At 37.2% G+C, this 19,371-nt stretch overlaps 1 protein-coding gene across 1 annotated transcript in view; it reads left to right on the plus strand.

The window, feature by feature from the left end:
- The window catches only part of CEP350 (centrosomal protein 350), a 179,924-nt gene that overhangs the window by 120,888 nt on the left and 39,665 nt on the right, over window positions 1-19,371 (plus strand). The window contains exons 27-28 of the mRNA XM_036756981.1: window positions 4,037-4,194; window positions 12,601-12,800. Coding sequence (XP_036612876.1) covers window positions 4,037-4,194; window positions 12,601-12,800 — 358 coding nt within the window. The remainder of the gene's footprint in view (window positions 1-4,036; window positions 4,195-12,600; window positions 12,801-19,371) is intronic.

The following is a 19,371-nucleotide window of genomic DNA, read 5'->3' on the forward strand; positions in this document are numbered from 1 at the left end:
GTTAGTGTTCCCTCCTTTCTGAAATTACCTTCTGTCAGTAGAGTATGTTTACTCAGGGCAGCCTAGCACAGTACCTTGCCTGTAATAGACAATAAACGTTTAGGAAAGCAAGCAAAGTAGTAGACTGAGAGCTGGTCTCAGAGCCAGCAAGACCTGAGTTCAAACTGTGATTTGGGACAAGTCAGCCTCTCAGTCAACCTCAGGCTACTTTCTTAAAATTCTAAGTTGCATTTCTAGTCCATGTAGAGGCAGTTTCCACAATGGAAACTCCATATACAAATGAAAGCACAGTTAGAATCCAAATCCAGCTAAATGTTTGTTGAATTGGTGGAGGGGCTTGTGCAGTTCAGTAAAACTATGTGCTATGCTGTGCAGGGTTACCAAGGATGGACAGGTCATAGTGGAAAATTCTTAATACTGGAGAAGGAAATGGTGAAGTATTTTTGCCAAGAAAACCCCATGGACAGTATTAAAATGATAATAGATATGACATTGGAAGATGAGCCCCTCAGTTCAAAATGTGCCCAAAATGTTACTGGAGACAACTACAAGTAGCTCCAGAAAGAATGAAGCAGCTGGGTCAAAGCCAAAAGGAAGCTTAGCTTTGGATGTGCTTGGTAACAAAGGGAAAGTTCCATGCTGTCAACATCAATATTGCATAGGAACCTGGAAGGGGTAAGATCTATGAACCAAAGTAAGCTGGATCTGGTCAAACGAGATGGAAAGTTTGAACAGCGACATCTCTTGGGGAGGGTCAATGAACTTAAAAGGATGGGAATAGGTGAATTTAATTTATTATATATACTATGTGGGCAAGACTCTCTTAGAAGAAATGGAGTAACCCTCAGTCAATAAAAGGGTGAGAAAAGCAGTCCTGAGGTATAATCTCAAAAATGAAAATGATATCTGTTTGAATCCAAGGCATATGATTCAGCATCGCAGTAATACAAGTCTATGCTCCAACTACTGGTGCCAGAAAAGTCAAAGTTGTTCAATTCTGTGATGACCTGCAACATTTAGAAATATTACCCCCAAAAAAGATGCGACATTCATCATAGGAGATTGGAATGTTAAACTAGGAAATCAAAAGTTAATTGGAGTAACAGTCATGTTTGGCCTTGGAGTAGAAAATGAAGCAGGGCAGAATATAAAAGAGTTTTGTCAAGATAGCTCTCTGGTCATAGCAAAGCATCTTTTTCAACAACCTAAATGGGGACTCTACTCATGGATATTACCAGATGGCCAGTATAGAAAACAGATTTATTACATAATTTGCAATTGAAGGTAGAGGCGCTCTATACAGTCAGTTAATACAAGACGTGGAGCTGACTGTGGCTCCAATCATGAGCTTCTTATTGCAAAATTTAGACTTAAGAGGAAGAAAGTAGAGAAAATCATCAGACTACATAGGTAAGACCTAAATAACATCCCTTATGAATGTGAAGTGGAAACGATAAGCAGATTTAAAGAATTAGATCTGATAGAATGCCTGAAGAATTATGGACAGAAGTTCGCAATATTGTACATAAGGCAGTAACAAAAAATATCCCAAAGAAGAACAAGAAAGCAAAATGGCTGTCTGATAAGGGTTTACAAGTAGTTGAGGAAAGAGCAAAGTAAAAGGGAAAGGAGAAAGGGAAAGATGTACCCAACTGCATGCAGAGTTCCAGAGAACAGCAAGGAGAGACAAGAAGGTTTTCTTAAATGAGTAATGCAAAGAAATAGAAGAAAACAATAGAATGGGAAAAGACGAGATCTCTTCAAGATATCAAGGGAACTTTTCATGCAGAAATGGGCATGATGAAAGACAAAAATGGTAGGGACTTAACAGAAATAGAAGAGATTAAGAAGAGGTAGCAAGAATATACAGAAAAACTATACAAGAAAGAACTTAACATCAATAATCATAATGGTGTGGTTATTGATCTAGAGCCATACATTCTGGAGAATGAAGTCAGGAGGACCAGAAGAAGCATTGCTAGGGGCAGCTACGTGGTGCAGTGAGTAGAGGGCTGGCCCTTGAGTCAGGAGGACCTGAGTTCAAATCCGGCCTCAGACACTTGACATACCTACTAGCTGTGTGACCTTGGGCAGTTCACTTAACTCCAATTGCCCTGCCTTCTACCTTGCAAAAAACAAAACAACAACAAAAAAGAGAAGCTTTGCTAACAATGAGGCTAGTGGAAGGGATGGAATTCCAGCTGAGCTATTTAAAATCCTAAAAGATGATGCTTTTAAAGTGCTGCATTCATATGCCAGCAAATTTGGAAAAATTCAACAGTGGCCTCTGGTTTGGAAAAGATCAGTTTACATCCCAATACTAAAGAAGGGTAATGCCAAAGAATGTTCAAATTGCCAAACAACTTCACTCGTTTCACATCCCAGGAAGGTTATGCTTCAGATTTTGCAAGCTAGGCTTCAGCAGTATGTGAACCAAGAATTTCCAGAAGTACAGGCTTGTTTTTTAAAAGGCAAAAGAGCTAGAGACCAAATTGCCGGCATTCTTTGGATTATGGAGAAAGCAAGAGAGTTCCAGGAAAACATCTACTTCCGCTTCACTGACTACACTAAAGCCTTTGTGTAGACCACAGCAAAATGTGGCAAGTCTTCAAAGAGATGGGAATACTAGATCATCTTACTTGTCTCCTGAGGAAATCTGTATATAGGTCAAGAAACAACAGTTAGAACCAAACATGAAACAGCTGATTAGTTTAAGATTGGGAAAGGAGTAGGACAAAGCTATATATTGTCTCCTTGTTTATTTAACTTATATACAAAATACATCATGCAAAATGCCAGGCTGGATGAATCAAAAGCCAGAATTAAGGTTGCTAGGAGAAATATCAGTTATCTGATATGCAGATGAATCTACTCTGGTGGCAGAAAGTAAAGGGCTATTAAGAAGTCTCTGACGAAGGTAAGAGAGGATAGTGCAAAAGCTGGTTCGAAGCTTAACAAAAAGCAAACAACCAAAAAAAAACTAAGAAAATAGCAGGTCGCATCATTTTCTGGCAAATAGAGGGAGAAGAAATGGAAAGTGTCAGATTGTATATTCTTGGGTTCAAAGATCAGTGAAGATGGTGATTGCAGCCATGAAATTGAAAGACACTTGTACCTTGGAAGGAAAGCTATGACAAATCTAGACAGCATACTAGAAACAGAGACGACCTCGCTGACAAAGGTCTGTATAGTCAAAACTTTGGTTTTTCCAGTAGTAATATAGGGCTGTGACAGTTGGACTATAAGAAAAGCTAGGCACTGTAGAGTTGATGTTTTCAACTTGTGGTGCTGAAGAAGACTTCTGAGAGTTACTTGGACAGCAAGGAGGTCAAATCCATTAATATTTCAATTCAGACTATTCATTGGAAAGACAGATACTGAAGCTGAAGCTTAACTACTTTGACCATATGATGAGAAGACAGGACTCATTGGGAAAGACTTTGATGTTGGGAAAGATTGACTGCAAAGAAGGGGATGGCACAGTCTGAGATGGATAGTGTCATGCAAACAATGAGCATGAGCTTGGACAGACTTGAGGACATAGTGGAGGATGGAAGGGCCTGGCATGCCGGGGTCCATGGGGTCATGCAAAGTTGGACACAACTGAACAATAACAACAATGACAGAATAATCATTATTAAGCAATAAAATAAGGTGGTATTCTAGGAGTCAGAAGACCTAGCCTTCCTAGTACATTAACTTTTATTTGAAGTCGCAAAGCCTGAATGCCTTGATTTTCTTATTTGTGAAAATAAAACATTTCTATCTCCTCTTCCCAACAGGAATGTTTTAAGGATAAATAGCTATATGTAGGAAAGACAGTATATACAGCACTGGTAGTAATATTTTTTTTCCTCAAATTAGTAATATATCAAATGGGACTATCATGGGTATTAATAGATTACTTTGGAACTTTAACTATGAACATAGTTTTACTAATAACATTTTCTAAAACATCATCTTGGAAGTTCAAGAATATTTCAGTTTATTTGCAATAAGATTTTTATAATATCTTACCCTTTTCTTTGGTTTGCAGGAGCCTCGTAGTGAGGATGAGACAAAGCAAAGTAAGGCATCTAGTCCAGCTCCAACTGACTTAGAGACTCGAAGTCCTTCCCCTGTCTCCATTTCTAGCAGTGAGACTAGCAGCATCATGCAGAAACTCAAGAAAATGCGCAGCCGCATGGATGAAAAGTAATTTGTTTTTGTAATTAAAATCTTTAGTTTGAGCACATGAGGTTATCTAGTTTCATGACTATTAGTCGAGATTGTTGGGATATCTTTTGGTTAAGCCCAGTAGCATTATAGTAGAATTATTACTTCAAGCTAGAAGTCAATCTGTGTATATGTATCTTAACATATAATGCCAACTGACCAATATTAATTTGAAATGAAGTTATTAATTCATAATTCACTATCAGGTCACAGAATTCAGTACAATTCTAACATCATTTGCTGGTTACCCATTTGTACTTTTTTTTTTCCTGTGAAACTAATTGATTCATTGCATCCCCCAAATCTTGTTTTAGTACAGCTAATTAATGATGATAGATGAGATGTTATTATTTTTGTTGTTCTTACAGATAAACTTCTGAAAATCTTAATACTTTTACAATATCTCTTGGCTTCTTTGATTTAAAACTTTAAAAAGAAAAGCTGTCTCTGTTACTCTGAAACCCAAGTACACTTGTGCTGGGCCTGAGCTCTTTGGAAATAAAACTACTGATAGAACAGGACTAATCTTGAGGTCCTATTCTGTTCTATTTACTGATTCAAAATTAATTGAAACAGTGCTTAAATTTAAACTGTGTAAATAGATTTAGGGTGCTTTTTTTCTCATCAGGAGGAAAGCTAAGTTTTTTCCTGCAATATTGAATGAATTTGCAGTCTTTGTTTCTTGGACCCTCTTTTCATAGCCTATTTTAATCAAAGGGAATTTCACACTTAGATATGACTTAGAGCTTTGACCATATAAAATGACATTTAAATGGAAAATTAGCCTTTCAGGTTTACATTCAGTGTCTTGCTGTTATAAACTGGCAGCAGGGGGCAACATGACATAGTAGAGAGAGAGCTAGCCTTGGAGTTAGGAAGACCTGGGTTCCAGTCCCAGTTTTGACACCTTAGTGTAAATGGTGACTCTGGGCAAATCACTTAACCAGTATGCCCCAGGGTCCAAGCAATTTTCTAAGACTATGTTGCAAAGCAAGTGCTAGTTTGCATTGGTAAAGGAAGTTTCCTCATTGAACTCTCCTTATACTATTAAAATCTAAAGTCTAGACCATAAAATAAGCTAATAGTTTCATAGCCGTTTTTTCAGGGTAACCACTTAGTGCTATGTGTATGTAGTCTTTAACCTGTATAGCAGATTTTTTTGAAGAAATCTACATTATAGAAGATATTTTTTGCAGCTACTCCTTTGAGATGAGACATCCCATCCCCACTTCAGATGTATTTATTTGTGTACCAGTTTTCGTAAAAACACAACCAACCCTTTTGAAAGTTATCATGGAACATATAGACAAGCTATATTCACATTATATTTTGTGAAGAAGCTATATCCTGAGTAAAATGAAGCATAGGAAGGGGGGTGGTTCTCTCTGTGGTAGACTTCCATTATTACAAAGTATCATTATATTATGGTCATCTGTTAAAATCTTAGTTTTTTTTTTCCTTAAATTTTATCACTAGACCTGTAAAAACACTTAGGTTCCTGGGAATGTGAAATTTGAATTTGGAACATTTCTTCCTTGTACAATGGGAAGAACAAATTATCTAGGTAAAATTAACTTATCTCTCCTAATTAACGTACCAAGGCAGCATGGATAAATCTCCTAAGCATCATTTTAAATATTCATATTCACCTTCTTTAACCAAGTTAGAAGCTACTAACAAAGAGTAAAATATTTACAGATTTGAGTTACATTTTCTACCATTTGGTAAAAAAACCAAAAAAGCAAAATACTTATTAGTTCCTGAGTAATCAAGAGTTAACTATCCATGTTTACTGGTGTGGCTACCACATATCACTTTGTGTCACATAAGCATGAAAATACAGTACGTGTTTAAGAAAGCTTGGATTAAGACTTTTACTCTTAACTCAGAGATGTAGTCACACTTGAATAAGTCTTACTAAAATTCCTTTAGAACATGTAATGAAGATTATTGCCTTAATTCAGGAGCACAAAAGGGACCTTAGTACTTTTTAATTTTATTAGAGTGGCTATACCTCTTACAGTTGGTTAGTTCTGTTCTGACTGAAACAGAAACCTTGTAATCTTCCATTGGCCTGATAGAGACAGAGAAGCAGAATGAGAAAATTTGTTCAGTTCTTGTAATAGAAAATTTATTCACATTACCTCTACTAATAAAATTAAGTCTTATAGAAATGTGAAAGAATTAATTCAATTTACAATTAAAAGCAGTCTGTTCCTTTTTTGGGGGGGAGTGGATTTTGAAAATGGAGAAAACCTTAAAGTTCATTTTAGTTCAACTCTCATATTTTATATAAGAACTTCAGACCTAAAGAACTTAAGTAACTTATTGTCCAAAGTCACATAGCTAGATAGTGGCTAAAGCAATAATTTTTAGGCCATTGTCATTTTCTCCATGTCACATAGTTTTCATTTTTCAAGCCATTAAATTACTCATAATGCAACACCATGATGTGAACTTATAAGTTTAGCTGTTCATCCCTTAGCTTGATATTCTAAAGAGGTTAATTATGCCATGTTTTCACAATATTATAAAATTCAAAGTGTGCTTCTTTGGGGAAAAAATTGGCTCCTAGAAGTAAGTCAAAAGTTGCATACTTGCATATAGTTGTATACAATAGATCTTTTAAGAGATCACATAGTTAAGAGAAATTAGATACTAACAATGTAATTATGTTAGACTCACTAAGTCCCAATAAAAAAAAGTCAAAAGAAAAAAATATAACAATAAAAAATTCTGGTAGCACGAATATGTGCCTCATGCTCTGTCCATTATTGTTGTAGAGCTAACAGTTTGAGTAATATTTTTATAGATTTCAAACTCTGTTAATAATTTTACCTTTATATCCATCCTTTTTGGTGTACTTTCTTTTTTCTTAAAACTATATAGTAATACTGATGTAGTTTAGAATAGTCTAGATGGTCTCTCATTCTCTTTGCTATTCATTTTGATGCTTTGCTTTTTTAGTGCTCCCTAAAAAAACATTATATTCTAAGTCTTGCTTCCTTTACTGCCTCATTTGGTGCAGTGTCATTTGCTATTATCTAGAAAATAACTTAGAAAAGCTTCACCAAAGAAGTCTTGAGGCTCTTATCCATGCCATGAGCACAGCCTTTTTTTTTTTTTTTTTTTTGAGCACAGCCTTTTTAAGTCAGTAGAATGACTGAAATCCTTATGCTATAGGAAAATTTATGAGGGAAAGGTATCTAGCTTAGACTTCCTCATATAAATGTTTTGAAGGGACCAGGTTCATCCCCATAAAGTCCTTCTAAATTCTAAGAAGATGCAAAAATTCTTAAATATAATCTTGGTTATTATTCACTTTAATAATTGTAATAGCAGCTTATGTTGATATACCAAATGGATGTATACTACATTTTTATAGTTGCAAAGCACTCATGTATCATCTCATTTGATCCTTTACAACACCCTTATGACCTCAGTCGTATAAGTATTATCATCCCTCTTTTACTAAACAGAAATCTCTGAGACTCAGTGAGGCTCTTTGACTTTCTTAGGGCCATGTTGCTAGTAAATAGCAGAACTGAGACTTGAACCAAGTTATTTTGACACCATATCTAAATTTTTGGACTCAACTCTACATACTATTTATTATAAGTAGGTGTTTTAGGTAAGCCAGATATGTTTTATATTAGAGTTGATGTTTTATGTGCTAATTGTATGTTATGTAAACATCCCCAACGTACAAGTATTTATAATACATGTATTTTAAAATAAAAATACATCAGATAGTACATTGGGGGTGTTTTATGTATAGTACATTTTTGCTCAATTTTATGGGACAAACGTTTTTCTATTTTTAAATTAAAGTAGTTTATAGTAGTTTGCTTTTATGTCATATTGTTAGATCCATGTTTTATTTTTGTCTTAGTCCTTTAGAACTCATTTCTTCAATTACAAAATTGTTCTTTTGGGGAATCATAAAATCTTAAAGAGTTCTAAGTTTAGAGTTTACCTAGAACAACTACTGCATGAAACCCTCAATACATTGTCATCTAGCCCCTGCTTAAAGACCTGTAATGAAAGGGTGACCACTACTTTACATAATAGCCTATGACATCTTTAGACAGCTCTAATAAAAGAGTTGTTTCTTAATTTCTGCTGAAGTTTGCATCTGTGTAATTTAAGCTATTTGTAGCTCTGCTCACTTTCTGAAGTTAATTTATAATGCAGTTTCTAGGAGCACATCGCAGAAGCTGCTCCTTAAGTCCTTATTTGAAAGTTGAAAGCGGTCTGGGGAGGTTCATCTGTTAAACCCCCTTAGTTTTGCTGAGGAGGAGCCTGAAACTCAGAAAGCTGGAGGGATTCTGTCCATAGACAGAGAGACAGCTTGTAAATAACAGAAGAGAGCTGTAAGCCCAGCTTCTCTGACTCCAGGGCTTAGACTCCTTCCACTACACTATGTTGTTAAGGACCTAGTAAAGCCCTTTTTGAATAAGAGAGATTTGCTCCAATGTTGATTAAGACACACAGGTGTCTTATTTAATGTATGATACTAAGCACATTAGCAGGTGTGTTTAGGACTGGGCTCCAGGATTCAAATCAGACTGTACCATTTACTAGTTTCATGATTGTAGTCTGGTTACTTCCAGCTTTCAGGGCTTTGATTGGTTTTCTCATGTGTAAAGTGAGGAGACTGGACTGGAGGAGCTCTCAGATTCCGTCTAGCTTAACAGTCCATGATTCTGTAAAGGTCTTTAACTACATGACAGCTTGGCCTGTATCTTCTTCATTAGGGACAGCTAGCCCACCAAGATTCCAGAAAAGTATTAGACATTATCAAACTGCTGAGTATCAAAATTTAAATAGTAATGCAAGTCAAACTAAGGTGTTACTTAGAAAAATATGTGACATGTGGCTATAATTTCTGTGTTCACAGAAAAATAGAAATTGCCAAATTAGAGTACAGCAGTGGTCCATCTAGTCTAATATTCGGTAGCAAATAGAGGCCCTGCTAGAGAGCATGATTATTCTCCCTAAAGCTAGTTATGGTCCAGCTTTTATTAGGAGTAAACATTTATGACTATCCTTCACAAATTTGTCCAAACCCTTTTTATATTTTTCTTGCTTGTATCATCTCTTGGAATAATAAATTACCGGAGGTTATCCACTATGTAGTACTTTGCTATATTTGTCCTAAGCTTACCTTGCTCAAATTTCAAAGGGTGCCTCTAATTCTACTTAGTAAATTTCTGATAGGCAAGGTGTACCTGTATTTTTCCATGCAAAGGAATTTCCTCCTTAGCCTAGGCACCCCAGTACTCAATTTATGGATGTTTTATTATACCGTACTTTATTTTAAATTCATATATTAAACATTTTCTTTCACTCTTCATTTCCAGAAAGTTAGATCTGATGAGACTATCTCATCTTTAAAGAAAGGGAAATTAGTTACCACCACCTATACTAACAGGAAGATATCACTGCCTCTTGTTATGGAGATAAATTAAAAGAAATGTAAATTGTAACTTTATAGTTTTGTTATACATGTTCCAATGTTGTTTTGTTACTTTTTTGTACTAGGTCTTGCATGCATTTAGCAGTTGTGCATTTAAGAGGGTGGGTGATATTTATATTATAAACAGATCTTTGGAACCTTTTGCCAAGTAGAGTAGTACTTTAATAATTCGCACAAAAAGAAACTTATTGTATATTGACAAAGAATGGCAAGGAAAACACACTGTTTTTTAATGGAACTTGGCAAGAATGTTTCCCCTTAAATCCCTTAGTGTAGAAAATCAAAGCAATCCAGCAGAGTAATATACTCCAAGATGTTTTGTGATCATGGAGGGGTAGGAAATATACCAAATTACTTGAAAGCAACATTTGGAATCGTCTCTTGCCTCTCTTTATAGATCAGATGATAAATATTAAAGTACTTCATGCTCTTTAAAGAGAATAAGGAAAGATAAGTTAGAAAAGTCCTTTACTTCAAAATCAAAGGGAGAATGCTGGATTTGTACTTAGATTTTCTCACTTTTCTGTCAGTGTGTTACTTTTCCTTGCCCCTCCAAGGCAAAAAAAGTTGTCTTGACATGCAAGTTGTTGTTGAATGTGCATGTGTGTGTGTGAACAGGAGCGTGCTCTGTCAAAGAGAATTAACCAACTGTTGCCATAGAATCCAAACCTTTGCACATAGAATATTGTGATCATGTGCTTTTATAAAAAAGAGAGGAACTGATGGGTTGGGCTTATTCTTTCTTTTGTAATTTTTAACATAGTGAGTTTTCTTCCTTACTTTAAAGTAACATTGTTCATTGAGTGTGATCTGTAGTGACAACTTACTCAATTTATTTTTAACTGTAGCTTCAAGTATCTTGCCTTGTCACATTTTTAACACTGTTCTTGAATTTTATATAGGCCTATATTAAGTATAAAGGTAGATACCTTAGGTTAAGTCCTAACAGAAAATAAAAGACAATAAGTATCATATCATAATATTTTTAAAAGATTTTTTTCCAGCAGAGGATAATTTTTCTTAATCATTTCATTACTTTAAATCAAGTGGTATGATCAAGTTAACATAGTTGCAGTCTGTTTCCTTAGTCAAGTGTAGAATGTATAATATATAGGTACTCTTGCAAAGTGGTATTGGTCATATGTTGGGTCCAGAGTCGTAATAGTTATGTTTAATGTTCATTAAGATAAGTAGGATGGCAAAGTTCTGCAGGATCATTTACATAGCACCCAGCCAGGTTCTTACTTTCTCATACATGGTTAGATAAATTTACCGAAATAATGATACTAATAATAATAACTAAAGGACAGATAACTGTAGTATTCAGGATTCTCCCAATGTGAAAAAATTTAGATAACTAAGCAGCAACCTAAGAATTAGTGCATATTCAGAATTCATTTTTATTACATATATGTGTTCTTTTGTCATATAATCTATCAAGGTTTAACTAGGTAGTCTATATTAGTTACCTAAGAGCATTTTAAAAGTTCCTCAATCATATCTTTTGCTTTCCCTTTCTCGTTCTTTCTGCCTCTTTGTTCTCTTGGTTTTAAACTCTTCCTCCTTATTTTGTAGACACTGCTCTCCTGTTCACTACTTCTTCTCTGTCTTTACGTCTCATCACTGGGCCTCTCTCAGTGTCTGTTTTCCCAACCTCCATCCCAAATTCCAGCTGTATATCTACAACCAGTTGGTCAGGTAACTTTGCACCTTTCTCAGTGCACTCTTTGATAGAGCATGCTCTGTTCAGTTTTTTAGCATCCTGGAGACTTGTAGGTTTCCCATAAATTTTACTCTCACTATTAACATATTAATCTGATATGCTGTTTATTCTAAAGAGGTAGTATGACAATTACAGTTGTTCTTGTGCATTTAAATTACCTTATAACCACTATAAAACTGTGACCAGAAATCTGAACATCCTACCTTTTTTAAGATGGTTGTGGCATCTACATGTGATGAGAATATTAATTATTATAATTTTTTAAACTATTCAGTTTTGTTAACTTTTCTCAACCTTTTGGAGCTAAGGATAAAGTGATGTACCATTTGAGTTTAAAATTTGGCTAGCTTCAGAAGTTTAAGGTAGTTGGTACATTCCTTTGCAGTTGTAAACAAATGAAAAAAAAAAAAACCATGTCTGACTTAACTAAAGGACAGATGACAAAAAAGAGAGGTAACTGTAGTACTGAGGATTCTGCCTGCGTGGAAAAATAGATGCATCATGACATTGCATCTCAAAAGGTGAAATGAACAGAACTCAGTTGATCTGAAGCAAAGCTATGCTGAATTTTAAAGAAGTCTAGCATGGACAAAAGCATGTTTGATTTCTTGTGGGTTTTGTTTTGTTTTGCTGAGCAGCCATGCACATTTTTGACTTGAAAGTACAAAATATAAATATGTTAATTCTATAGATGAAGTATTTGAGATGCAAAATCTTAAAGACATTGAACCAGATTAATCATTCTCTGTTATAAGCACATTCCCAGGTAATTTAAGCAAGCACTGTGACTTCACTGATGAGCACGTTTTTGTTTTTTAAGTCAGAATTTTAAGAATAGAACTGCTTTTTTTTTTAAATGGGAAAGAAACACTTATGAAAGATGAATGTAACACTAAAGTGCTAGCATTAACAGGCATGGCTACCCAGGTGTTATAATTTTTTTGTCTTGTGATACCTATTCATATTTCATTTGCCTTTGCATATTGGTTTCATAAACTTGAGTAAAATTTCTTATTTTCTGAATATTTAATCTCTGGAATCTATTACATCGAAACAACTTTTGAGAAGGTTTTTTATGAATGTTCTGTCTTGCACAGCTTTATGGTAAGATAGAATATTTACAGGACTTCTGGCTATAGATGTCTCTCGTCTTGTTTTCTCATTTTTCATGATGTGACCGTAGGTTTCTTACTAAACGAGAGCAGAAATTGATGCAGAGGCGACAACATGCAGAGGAACTGCTGGAGTGGAAACGTCGTTTAGATGCAGAGGAAGCAGAGATTCGTCGAATGGAAAAACAAGCTTTGGCAGCATGGGACAAAGAGCTTATGAAATCTAAAACATCCAAGAAAGACCTGGGAGATGAGAGAAGAGAGCAGAAAGGTAATGCTAACATCATTCTTGGATTTGGAAATTTTTAAGCTTGATTGCTAGACCGTGAAATTATTAGCACGTGATTAATATGATTATAAGCAGTCCTGTTTAAGTTGGGTTTTTTATACTTTTATTTTCAATTAATAAGTATTTGTTTTCTCTCCTCTACCCTCCTAGTTGAAAGAAAAGAAAAACCAAACCCTTCTAACAAAAATGCTTTGTCAAGCAGAACAAATTTCCATGTTGACCATGTCTAAAAATTTACCAGCCTTCTATCAGAAGATGGGTATCATGCTTCTTCATTAGTCTTCTGGTATTGTGGTTGGTCATTGCATTGATTAGAGTTCTTAAGTTTTCTGAGTTGTTTGACCTTTCAGCAATGTTATTATATAAATTGTTCTACCAGTTGGTCTGTATCAATTCATACAGACCTTCCTAGGTTTCTCAGAAACTATCCCTTTTATCATTTATCTGAGCACAGTAATATTTTCTTACATTAATACCATAATTTGTTCAGCCATTTCCCAACTGATATGCTAAAGATGTTTTAAAAACAGTAATTTTAAAGTACATAACTCAAAACATTTTAAAATTATGACCTCTGCTGAGCTTTCATTGCTTCAAAACTAACATTTTACTCTCTTTTACACATTGTAGCATCCATTTGTGGCCCCCATTCTTTATACCAAATAGCCTACTCTCCAAGTTCACTGAGATGATTGAAGCCAACTGACTTGCACTCATATCCCTTTCTGTATTCTTTAAAACTTGTTATCCATTCTATCTTTATTTCTTGATTCAAAAAAAGAGGTCTTCCGGGGCGGAGCCAAGATGGCAGCTGGTAAGCAGGAACTAGTGTGAGCTCCGTACTGAGTCCCTCCAAAAACCTATAAAAAATGGCTCTGAACCAATTCTAGAATGGCAGAACCCACAAAACAGCAGAGGGAAGCAGGGCTCCAGCCCAGGACAGCCTGGATGGTCTCTGGGTGAGATCTATCCCACATGGAGCTGGGAGCTGGGAACGGAGTGGAGCAGAACCCAGGCTGAACATCGTGGACCATCCAGACCAGAAGCCGGATGGAGGGGGCCCTAGCGCCCTGAATCAGTGAGCTGCGGCAGTTACCAGACTCCTTAACCCACAAACACCAAAGACTGCGGAGAAGGTTAGTGGGAAAAGCTGCGGGAGTAGAAGGAGTTCGCGGTTCGGCTTCCAGTCCCGGGAGCAGCGGAGGTGGGGCAGCTACAGTTGTTGTTACTTCCGGCTCCAGGCCCACCTGGTGGGAGGAATTAAGTGGCAGATCAGAGCAGGAGTGCACAGCCTGCTGGAGATCTAAGCCCAGTCCGGGTTGGGGGTTGGGGAAGGAGCAGTGCTGGTGTGGCAGAGCTGGCACCTCCCCCCCAAATGTGGAATATAGAACTCTCTAGTCTACAAGCAGTCATACCCCACTGAAAAACTCAAAGGTCAAGTTAGTTGGCTGGGAATATGGCCAGGCAGCGAACACACACCGAGATTCAGTCTCAGACTTTGCATTCTTTCTTTAGTGACAAAGAAGACCAAAACATACAGCCTAAAGAAGTCAATAAAGTGCAAGAGCCTACACCAAAAGCCTCCAAGAAAAACATGAACTGGTCCCAGGCCATGGAAGAGCTCAAAAAGGATTTGGAAAAGCAAGAAGTAGAGGAAAAATTGGGAAGAGAAATGAGAAGGATGCGAGAAAACCATGAAAAACAAGTCAATGACTTGCTAAAGGAGACCCAAAAAAAATACTGAAAAATACACTGAAGAAAACAACACCTTAAAAAACAGACTTACTCAAATGGCAAAAGAGCTCCAAAAAGCCAATGAGGAGAAGAATGCCTTGAAAGGCAGAATTAGCCAAATGGAAAAGGAGGTCCAAAAGACCACTGAAGAAAATACTACTTTAAAAATTAGATTGGAGCAAGTGGAAGCTAGTGATTTTATGAGAAATCAAGATATTATAAAACAGAACCAAAGGAATGAAAAAATGGAAGATAATGTGAAATATCTCATTGGAAAAACCACTGACCTGGAAAATAGATCCAGGAGAGATAATTTAAAAATTATTGGGTTACCTGAAAGCCATGATCAAAAAAAGAGCCTAGATATCATCTTTCGAAAAATTATCAAAGAGAACTGCCCTGATATTCTAGAGCCACAGGGCAAAAAGAAATTGAAAGAATCCATTGATCGCCTCCTCAAATAGATCCCCAAAAGAAATCTCCCAGGAATATTGTCGCCAAATTCCAGAGCTCCCAGCTCAAGGAGAAAATACTGCAAGCATCCAGAAAGAAACAATTTGAGTATTGTGGAAACACAATCAGAATAACCCAAAATCTGGCAGCCTCTACATTAAGAGATCGAAGGGCTTGGAATACGATATTCCGGAGGTCAATGGGGCTAGGATTAAAACCTAGAATCACCTACCCAGCAAAACTGAGTATCATGTTCCAAGGCAAAATATGGATTTTCAATAAAATAGAGGATTTTCAAGCTTTCTCAGTGAAAAGACCAGAACTGAATAGAAAATTTGACTTTCAAACACAAGAATCAAGAGAAGCATGAAAAGGTAATCAAGAAAAAGAGCAAGAAAAAGAAATTGCAAGGGACTTACTAAAGGTGAACTGTTTTGTTCACATTCCTACATGGAAAGATGATGTTTATGACTCATGAGACCTCAGTATTAGGGTAGCTGAAGGGAATATGCATACATATATGTTTATGTATATATATGTGTGAATGTGTATGTATGTATATATCTATGTGTATATGTATATATACATATATATATATGGAGAGAGAGAGAGGGAGAGAGCGGACACAGGGTGAGTTGAAGATGAAGGGAAGATACCTAAAAGAAAATCAAATTAAGGGATGAGAGAGGAACATACTGAGAGAGGGAGATAAGGAGAGATAGAATGGGATGGATTATCTCTCATAAAGGTGGCAAGAGGAAGCAGTTCTGTGGGAGGAGGGGAGAGGGCGGATGAGGGGGGAATGAGTGAACATTGCTCTCATCAGATTTGGCCTAAGGAGGGAATACCATACATACCCAATTGGGAATCTTACCCCACAGGAAAGAAGAGGGAAGAAGATAAAAATAAATGGGGATGATGGAGGGGAGGGCAGATGGGGGTGGAGTTAGTCAAAAACAAACACTTTCGAAAGGGGACAGGGTCAAGGGAGAAAATTCAATAAAGGGGGATGGGTTGGGAAGGAGCAGAATATAGTTAGTCTTTCACAACATGAGTATTGTGGAAGGGTTATACTTAATGATACACATGTGGCCTATGTTGAATTGCTTGACTTCTTAGGGAGGGTGGATGGGAAGGGAAGAGGGGAGAGAATTTGGAACTCAAAGTTTTAAAAACAGATGTTCAAAAACAAACAAAAATGTTTTTGCATGCAACAAGAAAATAAGATACACAGGCAATGGGGTGTAAAAATTTATCTTGCCCTACAAGAAAGGAAGGGAAAAGGGGATGGGAGGGGAGTGGGGTGACAGAGGGGAGTGCTGACTGGGGAACAGGGCAACCAGAATATATGCCATCTTGGAGTGGGGGGGAGGGTAGAAATGGGGAGAAAATTTGTAATCCAAACTCTTGTGAAAATCAATTCTGAAAACTAAATATGTTAAATAAATTTTAAAAAAAAAGAGGTCTTCCTATTTCTTTGTAAGGATAATCTGTATGTGCCCTCGTTGCCATCCCTTTCTGCCTCCTCCAGACCTTGTTCTAGTAATCGCTGTGCATGCCTGTGTCTCTGTTCTAGCTACTTGCCATCTAATCAAGAACTCTGAATTTCCTTTATCTGGTTACAGTCTTTTGTTTTTCCACCTCTCCCTATGCCTCACTCCTCTTAAGCCTACTTTTCTTCACCTTGACTTCTAATCTCTAATCCAATCCAACAAACATTTATTAAGCACCTACTATGTGTCAGCCACTAGGCTAAGGGCTGGGGTTAACAACTCATAAAAAGAAAGACAGTCCTTGCTCTCAAGGAGCATATATACAAAAGGAGACAGAAAAGCAGGGGTGAGGAGGAGGAGATACCGCAGGGTACCTGATGTAGGGCAAGAGGCAGCGCATACAGAGTGGAGTGAGCTGAGTCCAGTCTTCTGCCCTTTCTAAAGGGAAGCATTGAGAGGTGTTTGATGCTCCACCTTCTAGCCTCCTGTTTGGAGGAGAGGTGGGGGACAGGGTATCAGTCAAAGCTTGAGCTGACAGCCTGGGGGTGAGATTACAGGTGATGAGTTTACACTGGGTGGGGCATGAACCTGGCCAGACCGCACTGCATCCCTTATACTGTCCTAGGCTGTCACATCTGTTCCTGCTGCACTATTCTCCCTTCCTATTCCCAACCCCTTGTTGAACAAGTTCAGCTTAACAGTGTCCTCTGCTCACTCTCACTTTGATCTTTTGTTCCCTTTTTCTGTTTTACCCATCACACCTTGCCACTGTCTAGCTCTTAGTTACTTCTACTGTCCAGCTCCTTCAGTCCTACTCATGTGCTGCTGAACAGAACTGGAGGAAATCAGAAGACCCACTGACTAGGTCCACTATACATTTATGCTAGCTCTTTTTGTGATAGCAAAGAATTAGGACCTAAGGGAGTATCCATCATTTGGAGAATGGCTGAACAACTTGTTGTATACACATATAATAGAATATTATTGTGGCAAAATAAGAAATAATGGGGGCAGCTAGGTGGTACAGTAGATAGAACGTTGAGCCTGGATTCAGGAAGACTCAGTTTTCTGACTTCAAACCCAGCCTCAGAAACTTACTAACTTTGTGACCCTGGGCAAATCACTTAATGATGTTTGCCTCAGTTTCCTCATCTGTAAAATGAGCTGGAGAAGGAAATGGCAAACCACTCACTCCAGGATCTTTGCCAAGAAAATCACAAATGACATGACTAAAATGACTAAACAGCAAGAAATGATGAATCTTGCCCTACATCAGGTACCCTGCGGTATCTCCTCCTCCTCATCCCTGCTTTTCTGTCTCCTTTTGTATATATGCTCCTTGAGAGCAAGGACTGTCTTTCTTTTTATGAGTTGTTAACCCCAGCCCTTAGCCTAGTGGCTGACACATAGTAGGTGCTTAATAAATGTTTGTTGGATTGGATTAGAGATTAGAAGTCAAGGTGAAGAAAAGTAGGTTTAAGAGGAGTGAGGCCTTTCTTCTGGAAAGGAGATTCAAGAGAGACTGTGATAGGGATATACTATACATCCTATGATAGAACTGGCTTCTTAGATTCATATTAGACTATATTAGGTGGATTAGGAAATAGTTGAGGAGCAAGTCAATGGCAGTTTTCTACCAGGGCCTGACTAGGTCCTCCATAAATCAAGAATTGACTCCTTTATATTATATCCTATTAGGTAGGAAAATTTCAGAGAAACCTGAGGAGACTTGTATCAGCTGATAACAGTGAAATGAGCAGAGTCTGAGAACAATATTTATATAACAACAACATTTCATGAAAAACAAACCTGAGTGACTCAAGAATGCTGATGAGTAAAATGACCAACCACTCTCCCAGAGGACTGATGTGGAAGCCCACTATTCACCTCCTGACAATGAGCAGCTCTGTGTGCAGGATGAACACTAGTTTTGAATATGACCAGTATGGAAATTCGTTTTGATTGACTGTGTATTATAAAAGTTTTTTTTTCTTTCATCCTTCTTTTCTTTTTCCCGGTTTATGTGGGGAAGGTATTAGGGAGAGAGTGTTATATTGCTAAAAAGGGAAAGAAAAGAGTCTTTGAATCGTTTTTCAAATGCAGAAAGGAGAACAGAAGGAAACACAAACCAGCAAGATACCTGAAAATTGTACTGTGTACTCAAAAGAAAGAGCAAGCAAGTTCTTAAGAGAGATTCAGTTTCATGTACGATTTTCCTATTCTACTTTGCATATGTAAATGCTCCTCTTATTTGGTGTTTAAGTTAGGAATAATGTTGGTTGGATTTTTTTTAATGCTACTTAATTTCAACTAGGCCATAACTACAGTAAGGCAGTCCTACTGGTGCTGCCTTTTTGTTTGTGTATCCCATTTACTATAGCAGTTCTTCCATATCTTTTCTTCTTCCCTTAAGCCTCCTATGCCACTCCCTCCTCCCCACTCTCTCTCCAAGGATCTTGCCTCAGATCTCACCAAAAAATATTGAGGCCACTCTCCAAGAGCTTTCTCTTCTCCCACTTTCAGCTCATATCCTTCTGACATTGCCCCTAGTATCTCCACAGTCTCTGATCTGACATAGCCCTTCTGCTTATGTGTCCTGGATCCTGTCCCCTCCCATATTCAGAAAATTGCCCTCACCATCATTCCCACGCTCTCTTTCTAATCTATAATCTCTGCTGCTACCTGTTCCTTCCTTTCAAATGAGATAATATTTATATAATGCCTAGTTCAGCACCTGGTGTGTAGTAAGTGCTTAATCAATGCTTGCTTGTTCCCTTCCTTTCCTGCTACCTACAGACAATCCAAATTTCCCCTATGCTTAAAATAACCCTTACTAGTTACAACTGTGCCAGGGATTGTCATATATCTCTCCC

Source organism: Trichosurus vulpecula, chromosome 4 (assembly GCF_011100635.1).
Source record: "Trichosurus vulpecula isolate mTriVul1 chromosome 4, mTriVul1.pri, whole genome shotgun sequence".
Classification (NCBI taxonomy): Eukaryota; Metazoa; Chordata; class Mammalia; order Diprotodontia; family Phalangeridae; genus Trichosurus; species Trichosurus vulpecula.